The 21703-nt window shown below is 45.7% G+C and overlaps 1 protein-coding gene across 1 annotated transcript in view; it reads left to right on the forward strand.

The window, feature by feature from the left end:
* LOC134958851 (uncharacterized) overlaps positions 1–17876 on the forward strand; it is a 109275-nt gene extending 91399 nt beyond the window's left edge. The window contains exons 23-27 of the mRNA XM_063941558.1: positions 859–941; positions 1025–1117; positions 15737–15842; positions 16367–16474; positions 17396–17876. Of these exons, the coding sequence (XP_063797628.1) occupies positions 859–941; positions 1025–1117; positions 15737–15842; positions 16367–16474; positions 17396–17536 (531 nt within the window). The 3' untranslated portion in view covers positions 17537–17876. The remainder of the gene's footprint in view (positions 1–858; positions 942–1024; positions 1118–15736; positions 15843–16366; positions 16475–17395) is intronic.
* The last annotated feature ends 3827 nt before the right edge of the window (positions 17877–21703 follow it).

The raw sequence follows: 21703 nt of genomic DNA on the forward strand, positions 1-21703 counted from the left end.
CGACGCAACCGCATCATTCCGTGAAACTCCGCCCCCCGAGCGGGTTACTCGGGGAGAAATAGGAGGGGGAAGCAGGGAGCCACAGTTAGTGCCGCGGCGGGCGCCCAGTGCAGTTGCACTGCTCGCCTGCCCCAAGAAACGGCCCTGGCCATCGCACATTGTTGGTTAGTATCAATCGGTGGTCTTGTGACTAGTTTAATCATCAGTGTTAGGCTACCGATGGTTAACATCGGTTGCTGATCCCCGACGGTTAATGACAGCCATGAGCTACACTTGTGTGGGTGCCATTTGCACATGTACATAGTAAAGACATCAATGGCTTCTAACAAATGTTTTAAAACCACCGACCATTGATAGTGGAGCCATCGTTCAATCTTATATGACCATCTGCAGCGCAGGAAGGAAGAGGGTAAAAGTGGATCCATACTAAATATTTAAGAAAGTCACATTCCCTCTCGAGCAAACAAGCACAAGGTTTTTGACATCCTAAATATACAGCTGGATCCATATGAAATTCACACTAAACCACCCAGATTTACACAAAGATTACACATTATTGTGCAAAAGTGGTGTACACTTGACCTTAACTCCCACCGGTGCAGAACCTCATTGATGCAACGTTTCTAATGCTACAGTGTTAAAGTGCAGGCAGGACAATGGCCGATTAGCGCTACTCCCAGCGCCTGTAGTACCGTGAGACTGTTGCTAGACATGCGAGAAGCACAAAGCGATTTCGTAAGTTCTGTAATTTCCATAATAAATTACATCATGTTTTTAACAGTTCCGCGTGCTAATATAATTTATTTATTTTTTGCTCCATGTCCTTCTATAACTCGCCTTTCACGTTTCCGCCGGCAGGTTCAGTGCCTGTGGTGTAACGGGACGGGAAGACGCATGCAGATGGACATGTGCCACGCCTGCTTCGGTAGCGGCACAGAAAGGTGACGTATGGGCGAAGGTATAGGGCATGTATACGCCATATCAATGACTAGATAATAACACATTTTATAACTGTGCCCCCCAGCTGTAGAATGTGCGACCCTAGCCGCGTCCAGGACTGTGTACCCTGCGCAGGGAAGGGGCAGGTCGTGACCTACACGCAGATGACTATTATATGGTGAGTCGGCAAGGATTCCTAGGATGTGTTTGGGGCCCGAACGTTCATCCTGTTCTCATATTCTGTGTGTGGGGTATATCGTACCTCTAATTTTTATGTTACTGGTAAAATATCGAAACGGCTGTGAGAATTGTTCCGTAAAACTTCGATATGACACAAAGCGGTCAATCCAATTAGCCGTGATGATAGTGCGAGAGCGCATCTTCGCGGCAGGGGGGCGCACTTTATGGCAGACTCGCTCAAAAGTGCCGTAGCGAGCAATTTTGTGCAAATTCTGGCAGAATGCAGACTGCGAAGGGTGCAAGATCGGGTGCCGTTACCAGCGTTTAAATGCCATGGCAACAGCATTTTGCACCCTTCGCAGCTAATTGGATTGACCCCTAAGGGGGAGATTTATCAAAGCGTGGAGAGAGAGGGAACCAACCGATCAGCTCCTAACTGTCAAGTTACAGGCTGTGGTAGAAAAATTACAGGAGCTGATTGGTTGTTATTTTATCTCTCTCCAAGCTTTGATAAATATCGCCCAAAGTTCATGTGTCCAGCTTGTTGGGATGAAGAATACAATCAATTATTATTTAATTATTATTATTATTATTATTATTATTATTATTTATTTTATTTTCTGTAACATCCTAGAGGATGATAGGGTCCACATTAGTACCATGGGGTATAGACTGGTCCACTAGTAACCATGGGCACTTTAAGAGTTTGAGAGTGTGGGCTGGCTCCTCCCTCTATGCCCCTCCTACCAGACTCAGTTTAGAAAATGTGCCCGGAGGAGCCGGTCACAGCTAGGGGAGCTCCATAGGAGTTTTTTCTAGTTTTATTATTTTAAATAGAGTTAGGCACAGGGAGGCTGCTGGCAACAGCCTCCGTGCTTCGTGGGGCTTAAAGGGGGGAGTAGTGTCCAACTCTGAGGTTAATGGCCACTATCTCCGCTGACAGGACACTGAGCTCCTGAGGGTGATGATCGTTATCCGCCCGAGGCGACCGCTCACTCCTGCAGCATGCCGCCACCCCCTAACAGAGCCTGAAGATACCGGTGGCGAGTGAGTCACCGGCGACCCGACAAGCGGGGAGCTGGTGTGAATGGCGGCAACAGGGTAGGAGCGCTGCGCTCCGAAGTGCTCAGCAATACATCAGTGCGGCGCCAGGAGGGGCGCCCTAAACCAGCAACGTTAATACCCTACACTGGTCACTAAAAGGGCTTTCAGGAACCTCTGTAACGCTGATTGCTCAAATCCTCCGGCCAGTATAAAATGTGAAAGTGCGGGAAAACGCGCCATCATCAGGGGGCGAAGCTTCTCCTCAGAGCGGATCCAACAGCGTTCAGCGCTATTTTCCTCCCTGCAGATCAAGCTACAGAGACGCTGATAGGGAGTGCTGTCCCTCCACATGACTCTAGCTATCCTGTGTGGTACCGGGGGGGAGGCTGTGTATTTACTGTGTAGTCTATTAAGGTACACAGTCAGCGCCAGGTATTTCTGTTATAACTACCTAGTGAAGCGCTGTGTGTGTGTGTGTTGGCTCCAAGCTCTGTGTTTCTTTGAAGGTACTTGGTGGGGAAACTGTGTCTGACATTTTCCTGTGTGGGTGTATGGTTTCTCACATAGCCATGTCCAGGGTCTTATGCTGCAGAGGACATTTCTTCTCCAGAGGAATCCATTCCATGTACCCAGGAATGTAATGTCTTGTCTCAAATCCCTATTGCTGAGCCAGAATGGCTGACCTCTATTAAGGGCAGTAGCGGATCTCGCCATGGGCAAGCAGGACTTTTGCCCGGGGCGCCATCCGGAGGGCACCGCACCATGGCAAGATCCGCTACTGCTATGCCCCCCCGCTGCCCGCTGTGTCCCCCGCTGGTCCCGCTGTGAAGGGAGCTAGATGCTACGCGTCTAGTTTCCCTTCGTGGAGAGGACCTTTGGTGTGCGGTGCGCGATGACGTCATCGTGCACAGCATTGTGGGACTGACAGACGCTAGGGGTCGTAATTGACCCCTAGCGTCTGTCTATGGCAGATCCGAGGAGCGGCGCCGGCGGAGGTCTGCAGCGGTCGGGAGCGGGGATAGTAAATATTCTTCCCTTTTTTTTTTTTTCAGCGGCGCTACTCTACTGTACAGGGGACGTAACTGACCATGCCCCCTGTATGTAGCCACGCCCCTATTTCCCGCCCGGTGCGCCAAAAGGGCAAGAACCGTCCCTGGTTAAGGGAATGATCTCTCAGATCTCGGATCTCTACTAGGGTAGCTCACACTGAGACTGAAACTCAGGTTTTAAAGAAGTCTATGGCAGTTTGGTCAGGTTCTGTTCCTATTCCTTCAAAATCCCCTAGCATATATCCACAGAAACGTGCACTTGCCCAGTGATGGGGATGTGCTGAGGGGGGCGGCATCCCTGGGAAAGGGGGTGCAGCTCATGATTGAGGCCTTCAGAGATGTGTTAAACATTACTGACACAACGCCTGAGCAGGTTAAGGAGGCTTACGTCACAGACAATAAGAAAACCTCGCTAACCTTCCCTGCGTCTAATGAATTAAACGCTTTATTTGAAAAATCCTGGGAAACCCCGGAGAAAAAATTCCAGATCCCCAAGGGGGTTCTGGTTGCTTTTCCTTTCCCTGAGGAGGATAGAAAAAGATTGAAAAACCCGCCCATAGTTGACGCATCTGTCTCCAGACTGTCAAAAAAGATGGTTTAACCTGTCCCCGGATCTACCGCATTAAAAGAATCGGACGATCGTAAGATTAACATTACACTCAAATCCATATACACTGCTGCTAAAGCCATAGTAAAGTGGTCAGGCACATTACTAGAGGACTTGGATACGATGGATAGAACTGACATTGAACTGTTTTTACGTAACATACAGGATTCTGTGGGGTTCATGGTGGAGTCCATGAAGGACCTGGGTACGCTGAATGCAAGGATATCTTCCATGTCGGTCTCAGCTCGTAGGGGACTCTGGCTACGCCAATGGTCTGCAGATGCGGAATCCAGGAGAAGTGTGGAGAACCTACCCTACACAGGTCAGGCTCTCTTTGGGGAAGCGTTGGATGCGTGGATTTCCACGGCAACTGCAGGTAAGTCACCTTTTCTTCCCTCAGCTAAGCTTTCTGCGAAGAAACCCTTTTCTTCCTCTGCATCGCAGTCCTTTCGGACCGCTAAGACAAAGTCCAATCCTCCTACCACTTTCTTTAGAGGTGTGCGGGCAAAATCCAAAAAGCCTGCACCTGCAGGTTCCCAGGAACAGAAGCCTGCTTCTGGTACCTCAAAATCCTCAGCATGACGGTGGACCACACAGCCTAGAGAACGGGCTGGTGGGGGCAAGACTGAGACGTTTCAGCCACGTCTGGGTGTCGTCTGGCCTGGATTCCTGGGTACAGGATATTGTGTCCCAGGGGTACAGACTGGAGTTTCAAGAAACCCCACCTCACCAATTCTTCAAATCAGGCTTACCAGCTTTGCTGACCGACAGGGCTATCCTACAGGAAGCCATCCAAAAATTGGAAAAGTCAGAGGTCATTGTTCCAGTGCCACCTCATATGCAAAACATGGGTTACTATTCAAACCTTTTCGTGGTACCAAAGCCGGATGGTTCGGTCAGACCGATTTTGAACTTGAAATCACTAAACCCTTATCTAAGGGAGTTCAAGTTCAAAATGGAGTCTCTGAGAGCGGTGATCTCAGGTCTGAAGGAGGGGGAGTTTCTGGCATCCCTGGATATCAAGGATGCGTATCTCCACATTCTGATTTGGCCGCCGCACCAGGCTTATCTCAGATTTTCACTGTTAGACAGTCACTATCCGTTTCAGGCACTGCCATTCGGAGTCTCCACGGCACCGAAGGGTGTTCACCAAGGTGATGGCAGAGATGATGGTTCTCTTCTGCAGACTGGGAGTGAACATCATTCCATATCTGGACGATCTGCTGATAAAGGCATCGTCCAGGTAGAAGCTGTTGCAATCCATTGCTCTCACGACACGTCTGCTCAGGGACCATGGTTGGATTCTGAACCTTCCAAAGTCACATTTGGAGCAGACAAGGAGATTATCTTTCCTGGGGATGATCCTCGACACGGAAGTGCAGAGGGTACTTCTACCGGTGGAGAAAGCGTTGGTGATACAAACAATGGTCCGGGATGTCCTGAAGCCAGCCCGGGTATCTGTTCATCCGTGCATTCGCCTTCTGGGGAAGATGGTTGCCTCTTACAAGGCTCTACAGTTCGGAAGATTTCATGCTCGATCCTTCCAACTGGATCTCCTAGACAAGTGGTCGGGTTCTCCTCTACATATGCACCTGAGGATACGTCTGTCACCGAAAGCAAGGATTTCGATCCTCTGGTGGCTACAAATGCTTCACCTACTGGAGGGCCGCAGGTTCTGGATTCAGGACTGGATCCTTCTAACCACGGATGCAAGTCTCCGGGGATAAGGCACAGTCACTCAAGGGGAAACCTTCCAAGGAAGGTGGTGAAATCTGGAATCTAGCCTTCCAATAAACATTCTGGAACTAAGAGCCGTGTACAACGGTCTTCTCAAAGCGACACACCTTCCGCGAGATCGGGCCATTCAAGTACAGTCGGACAATGTGACGACGGTAGCCTACATAAACCGACAGGGCAGAACAAAGCGCAGAGCTGCAATGTCAGAGGTAACAAGAATCCTCCTCTGGGCAGAAAAGCATGCAGTGGCATTGTCAGCAATTTTCATTCCGGGAGTGGACAACTGGGAAGCGGACTTCCTCAGCAGACATTATCTCCATCCAGGAGAGTGGGACCTCCATCCGGAGGTGTTCACGAAGGTGACAGATCTTTGGGGTGTACCTCAAATACACATGATGGCCTCCCGTCTCGACAAGAAGCTTCGGAGGACATACACTGAGACTGGAGGGGGGGAGGTTCAGGGGAAATTTAAGGAAAAATTACTTCACAGAAAGGGTAGTGGATAAGTGGAATAGTCTCCCATCAGAGGTGGTAGAGGCTAAGACTGTAGAGCAATTTAAACATGCTTGGGATAGGCATATGAATATCCTTACAAAGAATTAAGGTTCAAAAAGGGTTGAGATTACCTAAAGGATAGAAAAAAAAAAAGGGCAGACTAGATGGGCCAAGTGGTTCTTATCTGCCGTCAAATTCTATGTTTCTATGATGTATTATTCTAGGTCGAGGGACCCTCAAGCAGTGGTGGTGGACGCCTTGGTAACTCCGTGGGTGTTCCAGTCGGTGTACGCGTTTCCTCCACTTCCACTCATTCCAAGGATTCTAAAGCTCATAAGGAGAACAAGAGTTCAGGCAATCCTCATTCTTCCGGACTGGCCAAGAAGGCCTTGGTACGCGGATCATCTGGATCTACTGTTGAAAGATCAGAGGCCTCTTCCTCTTCGGGAGGACCTGATGCAGCAGGGGCCGTTCACTTATCAAGATTTACCACGGCTACGTTTGACGGCATGGAGGTTGAACGCCAGATATTAGCTCGGAAGGGCATTCTGAACAAGGTTATTCTTACCCTGATACAGGCTAGGAAAGGAGTAACATCTAAACATTACCATTGCATTTGGAAAAAGTATGTATCTTGGTGTGAATCCAAGAAGTTTCCTATGGTGGAGTTTCAACTGGGACGGTTTCTCTTCCTGCAAGCAGGTGTGGATATGGGCCTGAGGTTTGGATCCGTGAAGGTCCAGATTTCGGCCTTATCCATTTTCTTCCAGAAACAGCTGGCTTCCCTCCCTGAGGTTCAGACTTTCTTGTAAGGGGGTTCTGCATATCCAGCCTCCCTTTGTGCCATATACGGCATCCTGGGATCTTAACGTGGTGTTACAGTTCCTCCAATCGGATTGGTTCGAGCCTCTACAGGAGGTTGTCAAGTTTCTCATGTGGAAGGCTGTCACTTTGTTGGCCTTCGCTTCTGCTAGACGTGCATTGGAGTTGGGGGTTTTGTCTTGTAAAAGCCTCTACTTGGTCTTCCATGAAGATAGAGCTGAGCTCCGGACACGTCAGCAGTTCCTTCCGAAAGTTGTGTCGGCATTTCATATCAACCAACATATTGTGGTGCCAGTTGCTACTGACTCCGCAATGTCATTTAAAGTCCTTGGATGTTGTAAAGGCTCTGGAAATCTATGTGAAGAGGACTGCTCGTCAAAGAAAATCTGACTCTGTCCTGTATGATCCCAAGAAACTTGGGTGTCCTGCTTCTAAGCAGACGATCTCTCACTGGATCAGGTTCACTGTCCAGCATGCGTATTCTACAGCAGGATTGCCATGTCCAAAATTTGTTAAGGCCCACTCAACTCGTAAGGTTGGTTCTTCCTGGGTGGCTGCCCGGGGTGTCTTGGCTTTACAGCTTTGCCGAGCGGCTACTTGGTCTGGGTCAAACACGTTTGCTTAGTTCTACAAGTTTGATACTTTGACCAAACTTTAGGTCCTCAGAGGCCAATCAGTTCTGCAGGAGTCTCCGTGCTCTCCCTCCCATTCTGGGAGCTTTGATACATCCCCATGGTACTAATGTGGACTCCAGCATCATCTAGGACGTTAGAGAAAATAGGATTTTAAATACCTACTAGTAAATACTTTTCTCGTAGTCCGTAGAGGATGCTGGTCGCCCGCCCAGCGCTTTGTTAGCCTGCAGTGGTTTCTTGGTTCAGTACAGCTTTGTTCTTAGTTAAGTACTGCAATATTACTTGGTTCAGTACTGTTATTCAGCTGTTGCTGAGTTTTCAAGCTAGTTAGCTTGGTTTGCCTTGTTTGTGTGAGCTGGTGTGAATCTCGCCACTATCTGTGTATTTCCTTCTCTCGAAGTTGTCCGTCTCCTCGGGCACAGTTTCTAGACTGAGTCTGGTAGGAGGGGCATAGAGGGAGGAGCCAGCCCTGTTTTGTTTATATGTTTGTAAATCCAGTCATCAGGACACAGACGTGTGAGTTCACTGCTGTGCTGTTTATTCCATTACCAGCTACAGACACACTGCACACTGGACCACCCACTTCCCAGCATCCCCCTGGTCCTAGGGACCATCACTGAAGATTCAGGCTTACACAGATTAGTCAGGGAATGTCTACAAATATTAAGCATTCTAATACACTAACATCACATCCTCTTTTCTTTAAAGTTAAGCCCTGTACGCTTCAATGCAACAATTAACAACGTCATTAAGAACATCAACTAACACGTTTCAATGAGTCTCTCAGGTCTGCGTATTTCCCTTTTGGGTCTTTCATACACAGTCTGTGTTTCATCGACCATGTTGGACCTTTCTAGAATCGTGGTTGGTTCACCATTATCAGGATCATCATACATGTCAGATGAAGGGTATTCAGAATCGGAATTGGCTTTATTGGCCAGGTGTACTCGCGTACACTAGGAATTCTTTGTGGTACAATGCATCGCCAAGCAGCAACATGAAGGAGGAGTACATAGCATAAGAAGGGGGAAGAACATAGCATACATTACAAACATTACACATAGGAGTTGATACTGCACATTGCAACTGTACAACAGACTCCACATATTAGACATATTATACACGTAAGACTAAAAACGAAGGCTGCTTGGCAGAGCAGCACCGAGGCAGCCATCCGCGGCTCCAACTAGAACTCAAACAATGCACATAATACAGAAGATTTAAGTATTACATCTTCAGTCATGTTGTCTTCATTATGGTTAGGTTGAGATCTTAAATCCACCCGATTTCTTCTTACTTCCGTTCCATGCTCTGTACGTTTAGTATAAGATCTTGGTGCTACTTGTGCTTGCACAATACCTTTCTGCACCCAAATACCTTTCTCGTGATCTCTGAGACGGACTTGGTCACCCGATTTTAGATCAGATAAGCTTTTTGTTCGTCTGTCATGGAACAGTTTCTGATTCGCCTGTTGACGTTCCTTACTCAGTCTGACCAACGCTGAGTTATGTGTATTGGCCCTCATTCCGAGTCGTTGGCTCGGTAATTTTCATCGCATCGCAGTGAAATTCCGCTTAGTACGCATGCGCAATAATCGCACTGCGACTGCGCCAAGTAATTTTACAATGAAGATAGTATTTTTACTCACGGCTTTTTCCTCGCTCCGGCGATCGTAGTGTGATTGACAGGAAATGGGTGTTACTGGGCGGAAACACGGCGTTTTCGGGGCGTGTGGATAAAAACGCTACCGTTTCCGGAAAAAACGCAGGAGTGGCCGGAGAAACGGGGGAGTGTCTGGGCGAACGCAGGGTGTGTTTATGACGTCAAACCAGGAACGACAAGCACTGAACTGATCGCAGATGCCGAGTAAGTCTGAACCTACTCTGAAACTGCTAAGTAGTTTGTAATCACAATATTGCGAATACATCGGTCGCAATTTTAAGAAGCTAAGATACACTCCCAGTAGGCTTAGCCTGAGCAACTCTGCTAAATTCGCCTTGCGAGCGATCAACTCGGAATGAGGGCCATTAAGCAGTTCATCATGTATCGGGAGATTTGCTCTAATTCTCCTTCAGCATTTGTGCAGGAGAAAGTCCATTCTGTAAAGGTGTACTGCGGTAGATTAAAATACTTTTGTAGAAATCTTCTTTACCTTCTTGAGCTTTTTTCATGAGACTCTTTATAGTTTTTACTGAACTTTCCACCAACCCATTTGAGCGTGGATGGTGGGGACTTGACGTAGTATGGACAAATTCCCACTCATCAGCAAATTGTCTAAATTCAGCACTGGAAAACTGAGGACCATTGTCAGTGAGTACTTCCGTAGGAACACCATGCCTTGCAAAGATTGACTTCATGCAATTGATTACGGCTATACTAGTAGTATAGCCATAATCAATTGCGCCAAATCTGCGCCAACTTTGTTACTGTCTCTCTGGCACTGCGTGAGGACTCAGTGGCTCAACTTGTTGTTTCGGTCTATACATAAGACATAATTCACATGTAGCTGTAGTCTGTGCTATGTCTTGGTTCATTCTTGGCCAATACATAACTTCACGTGCTCTCCGCTTACATTTTTCTTCTCCTAAGTGGCCTTCGTGTATCTTGCACAGCATAGTTTTTCTTAGTTGTGCAGGTATGACAAACCTATTGCCTTTGTAAATAATACCATCGACAACTGTAAGGTCACTGCGGTACATCCAATAATCATGAATAGACAGCGGGCAAGCATGTTTTTCTGCTGGCCAACCTTTCAGAATGATATATTTCAACACTTTCATTGTGTCATCTGTCTCAGTTTCTTTCCTAATCTGTTCTTGTCTTGCAAGAGACACTGGTAGAGAAGCTACGATCAAATTAACATAGGCTTCTATCTCTTCATCCATCAGACTTTTGGAACCTTCACTTTTGTCCACAGCACGAGAAAGTGTATCAGCAATGTACATGTATTTGCCGGGACAGTACAGCAAGTGTACATCATATTTCTGTAGTCTGATAAGCATTCGTTGAATTCTCATGGGACAGTCATGTAATGATTTAGTCATGATAGCTACCAATGGCTTGTGGTAAGTTTCCACTGTAAATGTTTGACCATACACAAACTGATGAAATCGCTCACATGCATATGTGATCGCTAGAAGTTCTTTTTCTATCTGAGCATACCTTGTTTCAGCACTTGTCAGTGCTCTTGATGCATAGATTAGTGGTTGCCATGTATCCTCATGTTCTTGTAACAGCACTGAGCCTAGGCCAAATTGCGAAGCATCTGCTGAAATTCTTATTCTTTTCGCAGGATCAAAGAATTTTAGCACTGGTTGCTCTGTAATGATCTGTTTCAAGTTTTGCCAACTTTCTTTTTGTCCATGTGACCACATCCACTCGTTATCTTTGTCCAACAACCATCTAAGAGAGGCTGTTCGTTCAGAGAGTTGAGAAATAAACTTTCCTAAGTAAGTAATCATTCCTAGGAATCTTCTGACGTCGTCTTTGTTGTTGGGACGTTCCATGTTCACTATGGCTGATATTTTCCTTGGGTCTGGTTTTACATTTTGTTTTGAGACCACGTCACCCATAAAGGTAAGTGTATTCACGCCAAATTCACATTTGTCCTTGTTTAGCTTTAGATTCCCTTTCTTGACAAGTTCCATTACTTGTCTTAATCTAGAATCATGTTCTTCCTTTGTAGATCCCCAGACAATGTCATCCATCATTATTTCAACACCTGGAATATGTTCAAAAATCATGTGCATCTTTTTGTGATATACTTCTGGAGCAGACAATATTCCATATGGTAGTCGAAGAAATCTGTATCGACCTTCTGGTGTATTAAATGTACAAAGCTTTGAGCTGGCCTCCTCTAGCTTCATTTGCCAGAATCCTGAAGATGCGTCCAATTTACTGAACCATTTTGCTCCCGCAAATTGCGACATGATTTCATCTCTGGTTGGTAGTTTGAAATGTTCTCGTTTTTAATAGCTTTGTTTAAATCTCTGGGGTCTAGACATATTCGGAGTTGTCCATTTTTCTTTTCAACAATTACTAAGGAGCTTACCCATTCAGTAGGCTCATCAACTTTCTGTATCACACCCAAGGCTTCCATGTGATTTAACTCTTGTTTCAGTTTTTCTCAGCGCAAACGGCACTTTTCTACAGGGGTGTATCACTGAAGAAACTTGCGTGTCTATATTTATTTTATGCTCTCCAGGCAAACAACCTAGACCTTCAAACAAGTCTCTGTATTCTGTAAACATCGATTTGCAGTTATCTTCTACTTGTGATGTCACCATAAAAACTTTCTTTAGCAAGCTTAGCTTCTCACAGGAACTTAATCCTAGAATCGGTTGCACATTTTTATCCACAATCAGTAGAGATGTTTTAAACTGTTGTCCATTATATTTCAGTGTCACTAAGCATGTACCTTTCACAGGAATTTTACTCCCCAGTGTACCCTGTAATTTTCACTTTGGCTGGATGAATTTTAGGTTGTAGCCAGTGGTGGGAACTTTGCGGTCAGCGGGGAGGTTACTTTCGGTCAACCGCTGACCGCAAAGTTCCCACCATTGGCTACAATGGAGCGCATAGGCGCTACATTGTATCTGTGCCGTGTGCTGCCTCACAGACACTACAGGAGCACACAGCCAATCAGGAGAGTGCCACGACGTGGCGCTCCCTGATTGGCTGAAGGGACCCTCTTTGACAGGAGTCAGGGGAGGTCCTGGCAGTCGGGGAAAGTGGTCCCATGTGTAAACATGGGACCCCTTTCAGTGCGTGGTCGGGTTTCCGTTTTATTATTTTGCCAAGTACGTAGATTATACAAAGGTCTGATTCTACACTGGATTATGTGAGTATAATTTTATTCACAGGTACCCCAAGGATTCTACATGGAGAACAGGACCGAGCCTCGTGGGAACATAGGTAAGTGTGCATGTATGTAATATACTTTCACGGTGTGTGTGTCCTGTTTTTTTGGGGGGTATTTTTTTAGTAGTAGTACTACAGGTACCAGCGGGCCCGGTTTTCCACCGCATGCTGGTACTTGTGGTTCTCCAAGTACCAGCTTGCGGGGGAGGCTTGCTGGGACTTGTAGTACTGCTACTAAAAACAATATTCACATTTTTTCACAAGGCTATCAGCCCCCCATCCGCCGCCCTTGGATGGTGGGGACAGCCTCGGGCTTCACCCCTGGCCCTTGGGTGGCTGGAGGGGGGGACCCCTTGATTTAAGGGGTTCCCACTCCTCCAGGGTACCCCGGCTAGGGGTGACTAGTTGGGTATGTAATGCCAGGGCCGCAGGGACCAGTATAAAAGTGTCCCCCGGCTGTGGCATTATGTACCTGGCTAGTGGAGCCCGGTGCTGGTTTAAAAAATACGGGGCACCCCTACGCTTTTTGTCCCCCGTATTTTTGGAACCAGGACCAGGCGCAGAGCCCGGTGCTGGTTGATTAAATATGGGGGAACCCCTGTCATTTTCCCCCTTCATATTTTTCCAACCAGGACCGGCTCAAAGAGCCCGAGGCTGGTTATGCTTAGGAGGGGGGACCCCACGCAATTTTTTTTCAGTTTTTACAGTAAACAGACCCTTTCCCATAGATGACCATGCACAGATCTCACTGATCCGTGCATGGTTATCCAAACTCGACTGGAAAAAGCAGGTCTATTTTTTTGCTGTTTTTTTTTTTAACGAATCTAAAAAAAACAGACCTGCACTTGAGCACTCAGAAACTAACACCCAAATACAAATGAATAGTGAATGCCCGTATTGTATGAAATAACAGCCGTGTTTGACCGATGGTCTATTCATTCGTATTTCGGAACTTTGTAAATCAAACCATTACTAATAGTCCAAACACTGCCGAGATTGGTGCTTAGTGAATTCCCGGATTGGGACTTAGAAAAAAAAACACAAATCGGACAAACTCGGATTTTTAGTAAATTCTGGCCCATGTTTTGTTCATATGTTTGTAAATCCAGTCATCAGGACACAGAGACATGTGAGTTCACTGCTGTGCTGTTTATTCCATCACCAACTCCAGACACACTGCACACTGGACCACCCACTTCCCAGCATCCCCCTGGTCCTAGGGACCATCACTGAAGATTCAGGCTTACACAGATTAGTAAGGGAGTGTCTACAAATATTAAGCATTCTAATACACTAACATCACAAGCCCACCCTGTTAAACTCTTAAAGTGCCAGTGGCTCCTATTGGACCCGTCTATACCCATGGTACTAAATGTGGACCCCAGCATCCTCTACGGACTTTGAGAAAAGTTTATTGCCATCTTACACCTTTATTGTCATTTTTGTGTGTGTGAACGGGGCATGTTAAATGACAGTGAATCCATAACTGCAGTATCTCCTTCATCCGTCTGGGGGACACTTCTTGAAAATGGGATTTAGTGAGGTTTGAGGAGCCAACACTTAATACGAGGTTCGTGCAATATGTTTGCAGATGTGCATAGAGTAGATACAATCTGGTTGTGAGCTGTTGTGAGCTGTTATCCCTGACTAAAGTTCTTGTGAAATGTCAGGGTACAGAACCGTATATAAGTAGCACTGCCCAACAAAGAAGTCGGCATATTCACTTCCTTCACAAACTCATTACAGAGCTCAGCGGATGACACAGGAGGGCCCTGTTCTTCTACCATTACAAGAGTGGTCAGTGACGGGAGAGTTTTGACTGACTGCGAGCTCCTTTTGAGGAGGGAGCACAGTCCCGGACCACTGTGTTGGTGGTTTGCCGAATTTCGGTGTGGGAGTCAGTCCCTGGAAGATGAGGAGTGCTTTGGCCGATCCGTGTATGTCATCATTGAAGACAATGTTGCTATCGTGTGGTCATAGTTGAGGTGGACACCAGGGTGACTGTGGCCCAGTTAGAGAAGGAGATGGGTATCTCATTGGGATCCATCTTCTTGATACTCCATAAAATGTTCGACCTGAGCAAGGTTTCTGCACGCTGAGTGCTCAATCAGCTGACTTGAGAGCAGGAGGAGGCTTTGGTGGCCACCACAGAAGTTCCAATGTGAGTGTGGCGTCTCCATCAGGACAAGGCACCTGCCCATAAGTACAGGAAAATAGTGAAATTTCTGGCCCGTGAATACATCCAGGAGCTTGGTCATCCACTGTACAGTCCAGATCTGGCCCACTTTGACTTCTTCGTGTTCCCACAAATCAAGCGCAAGATGTGTGGTATTCATTTTGAGTCCCCAGAAGCTGCAGTGGAGACCTTCATCCAGCATGTGGAAGTCCTACAGTACCTGCTTCAGACTGGTCTAGCTTCTTCAGCAAGACATTGGTTCAGAATCAATGTCCCCATTAGACATGGTAATATAAGCCTGTATTTGGGCAAACTGTTTGTGGCAAAGTGATCACCTATTATTTATGACCATAATGATCGACATTAGCCAGCTTCCAGGTGGGCTACAGCCAGATGGATTAGAGCGACAGTTCAGCAGACGTATGATGGGGCCGATCTATCTATCCCAGTTAGGATCTTCTCTTCCTACTCACTTGGTTTGGTTCTTCATGGGCACCATGGCATAGAGCTTCCACGGGACCGTTATGAAGAGCAGTTACAGGAACCTTGGAGGGGGTGGAGGACAGGTTATATAACCTTAAAGTTAGCGCTGGTTCCTAAACCTCATAATCAAGCGGTGTCCCCTAGATGGAATCTGAGAGGGAAATTTAATGGTAAGTACCAAAAAACATTATTATTGCAAGCGCCTTGTAACAAAATACCCTTTTATAGTTCCATTTTTACATTAAGTATTTATTAAAGTCCATATTAGGCACCAGTTCCTGTAATCCACTGCAAGCCTGATTATTGGCTGCACCGAATGCATGCGGTCTCCCCTGCGACACAATCGTCACCATGGTGAATGTATTGGTTTGGTTTATGGTTGTATCAGAGGTAACCCCAGGAGAGAAGGTAACGCCGCAAGGCCTAAAATCAGGACTTTGGGAGCCTATACAAGTCTAAGCCAAACTCAGACATTAATGTGGCAATAAAAAGATTAGGTACAAATTGATTTTAATATAAATAGTTGGTGGTGGTGTAAAATCCCTGTAGTGTATGGTCTACCTCTCTGGAACCAATTTATACGTTTATTGGCCATTTCTATCTCCAAAAAGATCTGAACGCTTTCCTTCTCCATGCTTACCAGCAGGACGTGTGATGCGCATTAGCAGAAAGACCTCAGCCAGTGTAAAATCTTCAATATTGTTTGCAGGAAGAATAATATATTTGAGTTCATCTCTGAGAATCACTCAGAATTTTCCAATGACCTATTCAAGGATGTGAAAGGGGAGAAAATCTTCACAGAAGAGCAGTTGTCGGTGAGTAGATTTAGCTGCCGGTCCCTATTTTATTGCTACAAGATCCGTTTTATTTGGTCTGCAGAATTATCTGTTTTATATTAAACTTCCCACTATCAACTTTCTGTGCGCATAGAGGGAGATGATCCATAGCGTGGAAAGTGATAAAGTATCCGCCAGTAAGCTCCTGTAATTTTTCACACACGGCTTGTAAAATGACAGGAGCTGGTTATCTGGTACTTTATCTCTCTCCAAGCATTGATAATGAGTTATATTCAAACTTGTCATATTTCAGTGGATCTCAAACAGATTATAGCCCAGCAGTGTGTTTTCCAGGTTCCTGAACTCAATGAAGCACCTGCTGTATTCATTCTTTTTCAATGACCCCCCCCTACTTAATTGGAGAAGTTACGGAGTGCCAAAGAGGATCAATATGGTTCCCTCCACCTCCTGTGGCCCTCTCTAAGCATACATGAACTCCGCACAAGCTATATATTGTGATTCTGTTTAATTCATTGTAAGTGCCGACTTAATTTCACATCCAGGTGTCTCCTTTGACAAACTTTCCGGACTGGACTCTTATTCAAGTTTCCCAGAATGCGCTGGAACAACACCAGACACAGTTTTCCACTTCGTGTCGCATTCTGAGACAGGTATATGTGGCCAAGAGCGCACTTTTACACCCCCTTCCCCCTCCCCCTGTGGTTCCTGCTTTGTAATAGGGCAGGAAGTGTTTTTTTCTTAAATACTTTTTACTGTCCGAAATCAAATGTAAATATTTGGCTGTAATAACTAAGAAGAATCTGGTTACTATTGGCAACAACTACATATTTGAAGGTTCGATTTCATATACTGTGTATGTATGTGTGTGTGTATATGTATGTACGTATGTGTATATGTATGTATGTGGTATGTGTGTGTGTGTGTGTGTGTGTGTGTGTATGTATATGTGTGTGTATATATATATATATAGTTACCCAGGTGCGGCACTCGATGTCTCACAAGAACAGTCTGGAGATCAATACTGTTTCAACAACGTTTATATATATATATATATATATATATATATATATATATATATATATATATATAATATATGTGTATATATATAATATATAGTAAATGTAATATTTATTTGGTGGGTTGTATATTTTGGTACAAATGAAGAAGCTATTTCAGGCTGGGAACAGGATTTCCTAGTCTGCCCGTAGCGTCTTACCGCTTTGTCCGTGATCCTGTAAGGGAAGCCTTCACTTCTTTCCGGTGGGTGGATCATTAATTCCTGATACGCAGAGGTAGTGTACGGATGGTAGGTAAAATTACATAGTCCATCTGATCATATTCTGGGCTTGACGCGTTTCTCTGTGATATGCACACTTTCATCAGTTCAGTTGCTGGTGGTGGAATCTTCATGGTAAACTTGAATGTAGATTGAAAGCGGTTTATGAAATAGCAACTTGTACCGATTAGGCAACCTGTGGTTCCCCGGCCGCTGTTGAACTAAAAGTCCAAACATGCTACTTCAAATGAGGATCCATCATCCCTATAATAACAAACTTCTTCTCTCTCTTCAGAGACAGAGCGTTGAGCTGCTTCCTCTTACGAAGGTGCATTATACCTGGAAGGAAAACCAATTCAGCTACTTTGTGTATGGAAAAGAGAACAAGGTGTATATACAGAATTATCCCCAAAAGTGCTGCTGTGTGGTCATGTGACTGGACAGGGGGGGGGGGGGGGGACCTGCTGGATTCACGTGGATTAATGTGTGACACGGTGACCTGGGCTTGTGGAAGGTTCTCTGTTACTAACTGATCTGGACCAAATTGCAGAATTTAGAATGTCTATTCACTATGAGCACTACTGCAGTCTATTATTTATGTAGCACTGACTTGCGAAGAAAGTTGTTGGGGCAGAGGGTCCTTACTCCCCAAGTCTATATTTTCAAAATGTATTTCTTGTGTTTACCAAACATGTTTTGCGATGTATGTGTATTATGCCTTAAATGTCATGTGGAAATAACTAGAATTATTTATTAAAGTATTTATAATAATTCTGTCAGAAGTCTGTCTTTTTCACCATCTTCCGTCGTCTTTCATCTCTGCATGTTTCATCTTGGGCCAAAACCTCCAAGGCCTAAACCTTTGTGTTTTGGTGTAAACATGTAGCAGTATCCTGCAGTTTGGTAAAATGCCACAAGATGGCAGTATTGCACTTCTCTGTACGTCCTGTGATAATTTACGTGCCTTTTTGTTTTGCAAAAGATAAGAAGTATAATTAGACTGTGCGGCGCCAACATCTGCAGAATTACAGAGAGATGGCATTTCTAACATTGCATCCATTATAAGCTTACACACACAACACTATACAACCCAACATTGTGGAAAAGCAAACTATGGACAAAATAAACCTGCATGGCCGTCCAAAACTCTCCCTAGATCCAAACATTTATCTCGCAACCACTTCTGGATCTGGGACAGAATGACCGGCTGTTGGCACTATTGCAGGAAAGGCCCGAAAAGTGGGAGTTGTATATTGCCATTAATTGCAAAGGTTTAAAGATCAAAAGCAGTGAACACACTCACTCACTCACTCACTCACTCACTCTGACTCTGATACTCGGCCTAACTCAGTGGTTCCAAAACTGTGTGCCTAGGCACCCTGGGGTGCAGCAGGACACTTGTAGGGGTGCCTTGGATTGGTGACCCAGTACCAATTTAAATTATTTATGATCAATGTAGTAAGCAAAACCAGTGCTGGTGGCTGCCAATCATAAAATATGTGGACACACAGAAGCAATTTCCTGTCCCACACCACACAATTGAACCTAAGGATGACCTATAAACACAATTTACTTACTTTAATATTTATTGTAAATCTCTCAATAGGAAAACTTTTGGCCTTGGGGTGCCGTGAAAAAAATTCTGATACTCTAGGACGCCGTGATTCAAAAAAGTTTGGGAACCACTGGCCTAACTACACTGCTCAAAAACGTGGAGGCCACACACACACTACTGAGCCTCATTTTGACTTGTTTTAAGGACATTACATCAAAGTTGGATCAGCCTGTAGTGTGTTTTTCCACTTTCATTTTGAGGGTGACTCCAAATCCAGACCTCCATGGGTTAATAAATTTGATTTCCATTGATAATTTTTGTGTGATTTTGTTGTCAGCACATTCAACTATGTAAAGAACAAAGTATTTAATAAGAATATTTCATTCATTCAGATCTAGGATGTGTTATTTTAGTGTTCTTTTTATTTTTTTGAGCAGTGTATTTACTAATAGAAACTTGTCACATTATTAGCTCCTGAGGCGCAAAGCCTCATGCCTCACTAAGTTCATGCATCCCTAGTAAATTTATAAGCCGGATTTTCCCTCCCCCCACCCGTGTGGCTGGTTCATCCCATAAATTGGCTGCCTCCAGTGTAATTAGCTGACAGGTGATCAGGTGGCATAACAGGATTTGTGTTTCTTTTTCTCATGGCATAAACATTACACCCTTCACCCCCAAATGTTTAAATATGGCGACTTGCTTTATTGCGATAACCAGAACAATATTAACAATCATCTGTTACCCAGTGGTGTAGCAAGGTGTCATGGTGCCTGGAGCAAGGTATGTTTCGGTGCCCCCCTCCACTGTACTGAATTGGGGGTGTGGCCACCAGGACCGGTTCCAGACCTTGTAGTATCCAGGGCGAAAGTTTCCTTTGGCGACCCTCCACAAACGCACACACACACCCGCAGGCCAAACATAGTGCGCGCCGAAGGCGTGCTGCAAAAAATAGGGGTGTGGCTTAATAGGGAAGGTGCATGGCCACAGTTATGCCCCCTGTAGTTATGTAACCAGTAGATGTGCCCCCTGTAGCTGCGCCCCTTGGTAGCGCCGCTTACAAACACTTAAGAAAAAAAGAAAAGAAAAAAAAACAATACTCAGCTGCCCCACTCCTGCTTCCCAACTGCTGCTCTGTTTCCGCAATCCCTCGGAGTCTGGAAGCATCTCCGCACGTTAGACGCCAGTGCGTGTGAGAGGTCACACACAAGTCACGGAGCGCAGAGGTGCTGGAGGTAGAGAGCTGACGCAGCTCAGGTTCTCAGCTGTCAGTGACTGACGGCTGCGTGCGGCCAGGCGGAGGTTCCAGCGGAGTTGAGCTGCGGCGCCCTGTACTGTCTTGGGTGCCTGGAGCTCGAGCTCCACCGGAACCGCCCTCCCTACGCCCTTGCTGTTACCCACCTACACTCTGCAAACTGGCCTTTTGTGTACAGACATATTGGTGCCCCCCCCCCCCATATTTTAAATAGGGACAGCGCGTGTCCAAAGAGGGATCATGGCCTCGGGGCCGGTGCTAGAGTGTTCGGTGCCCCCCCCCCCCTGCAAACTATAAATTTGCGCCTTCCCTCCCATACTTCAAGACACAAAAAAGGTGTGGTCTCACAAGAAAGGGGCGTGGTCACATATTACTACCACCATTTCAAATTATGCTAAACAGTAGTGCCCCTTAGTCACATTACACCACACAGTAGTGGCCCCTATTCATGTTACATCACACTGTGGTGCCCCTTATTCACATTACACCACTTGATAGTGCCCCCATTCATGTTACACCACACGATACTGCCCCTTATTCATGTTACAGCACACTGTGGTGCCCCTTATTCACGTTACACCACATGATAGTGCCCCCTATTCATGTCATTCCTGTTGCCCCCCATTTCATGCTATTATTCTAGGACAGAAGACGGGGGAGAGGTTAAGGCAATTGCTGGGACAAAGCACATGGGGGTTTGTGACACAGTTACAAGACATAGGGGGTGACACAGTGACAGGATAAGGGGGGATGACATAGTGACAGGATATTGGGGGGGTTGTGACAGGACACGGGGGGATGACATTGCGACAGGACATTGGGGGGGTTGTGGCACAGTGACAGGACACGCGGGGGTTGTGACAGGACACGGGGGGGGGGGGGTGGTGACACAGTGAAAGGACACGGAGGGGGGGGTTGCGACACAGTGACAGGACACGGGGGGGGGGGGGGGGGAGTTGTGGCCGGAGCCTACCTGTTTTGCATCCCTTTGCTGAGCGGTTAGCGCTGGCTCTGCATGGCCTTATGGGGAAAAGGTGTAGCCGCACAATAGTGTACCCAATTCTCATTACGCCACAGAGTGGGGCAGATGTATTAAGCCTGGAGAAGTGATAAAGCAGTGATAAGTGGAAGGTGATAACGCACCAGCCAATCATTACAGATTTGAAAATGGCAGTTAGTAGCTGATTGGCTGGTGCGTTATCACAAGGGATGTGCGCTGGGCCATTTTTGTTGGATTTGGTTCTGATTCGTCGTCTGCTTTTGGAATTGCCAAACTGTCGTGACTGGTTTTGGCTTTGTGTTTTTAGCTTTTTTTTGTAAATTTAAAAAAAAAAAAAATCACTTAATTTGTCTGTTTTTTTTTATTTTTTTTAAATGTTTTTATTGAAGCAATGCACATGTCTGCAAACAGGATACAATTATCATTAAGGAAGTTGTACATATCATTCACTTATCACAATAAACTTTAACCATTGACACCATCCAGTTGACTTTTGTTTGTGGAGTCCGAGACCAAAGATAAGTAAATACAAACACTACAGATATTATACATAATCTCCATAGCACGGTGGTGTGTCAACATAATGGTACAGTAAAACAGTTGTTTCTTTAAGGCAGGGGTGTCAAACTCAAATTCATCGGGGGCCGCATCAGCAGTTTGGTCCCCATCAAAGGGCCGGTTGTATCTGTAGGTCTATGTGTCCACTCTTTATTATCATAAATTAATGTCACTGCATTCAATTATTACTGTTTTTTGTAATATGTGCCCAGCCATCTGCCCCCTTTTAAAGTGCCCA

This window comes from Pseudophryne corroboree, chromosome 9 (genome assembly GCF_028390025.1).
Source record: "Pseudophryne corroboree isolate aPseCor3 chromosome 9, aPseCor3.hap2, whole genome shotgun sequence".
NCBI classification, from domain to species: Eukaryota; Metazoa; Chordata; class Amphibia; order Anura; family Myobatrachidae; genus Pseudophryne; species Pseudophryne corroboree.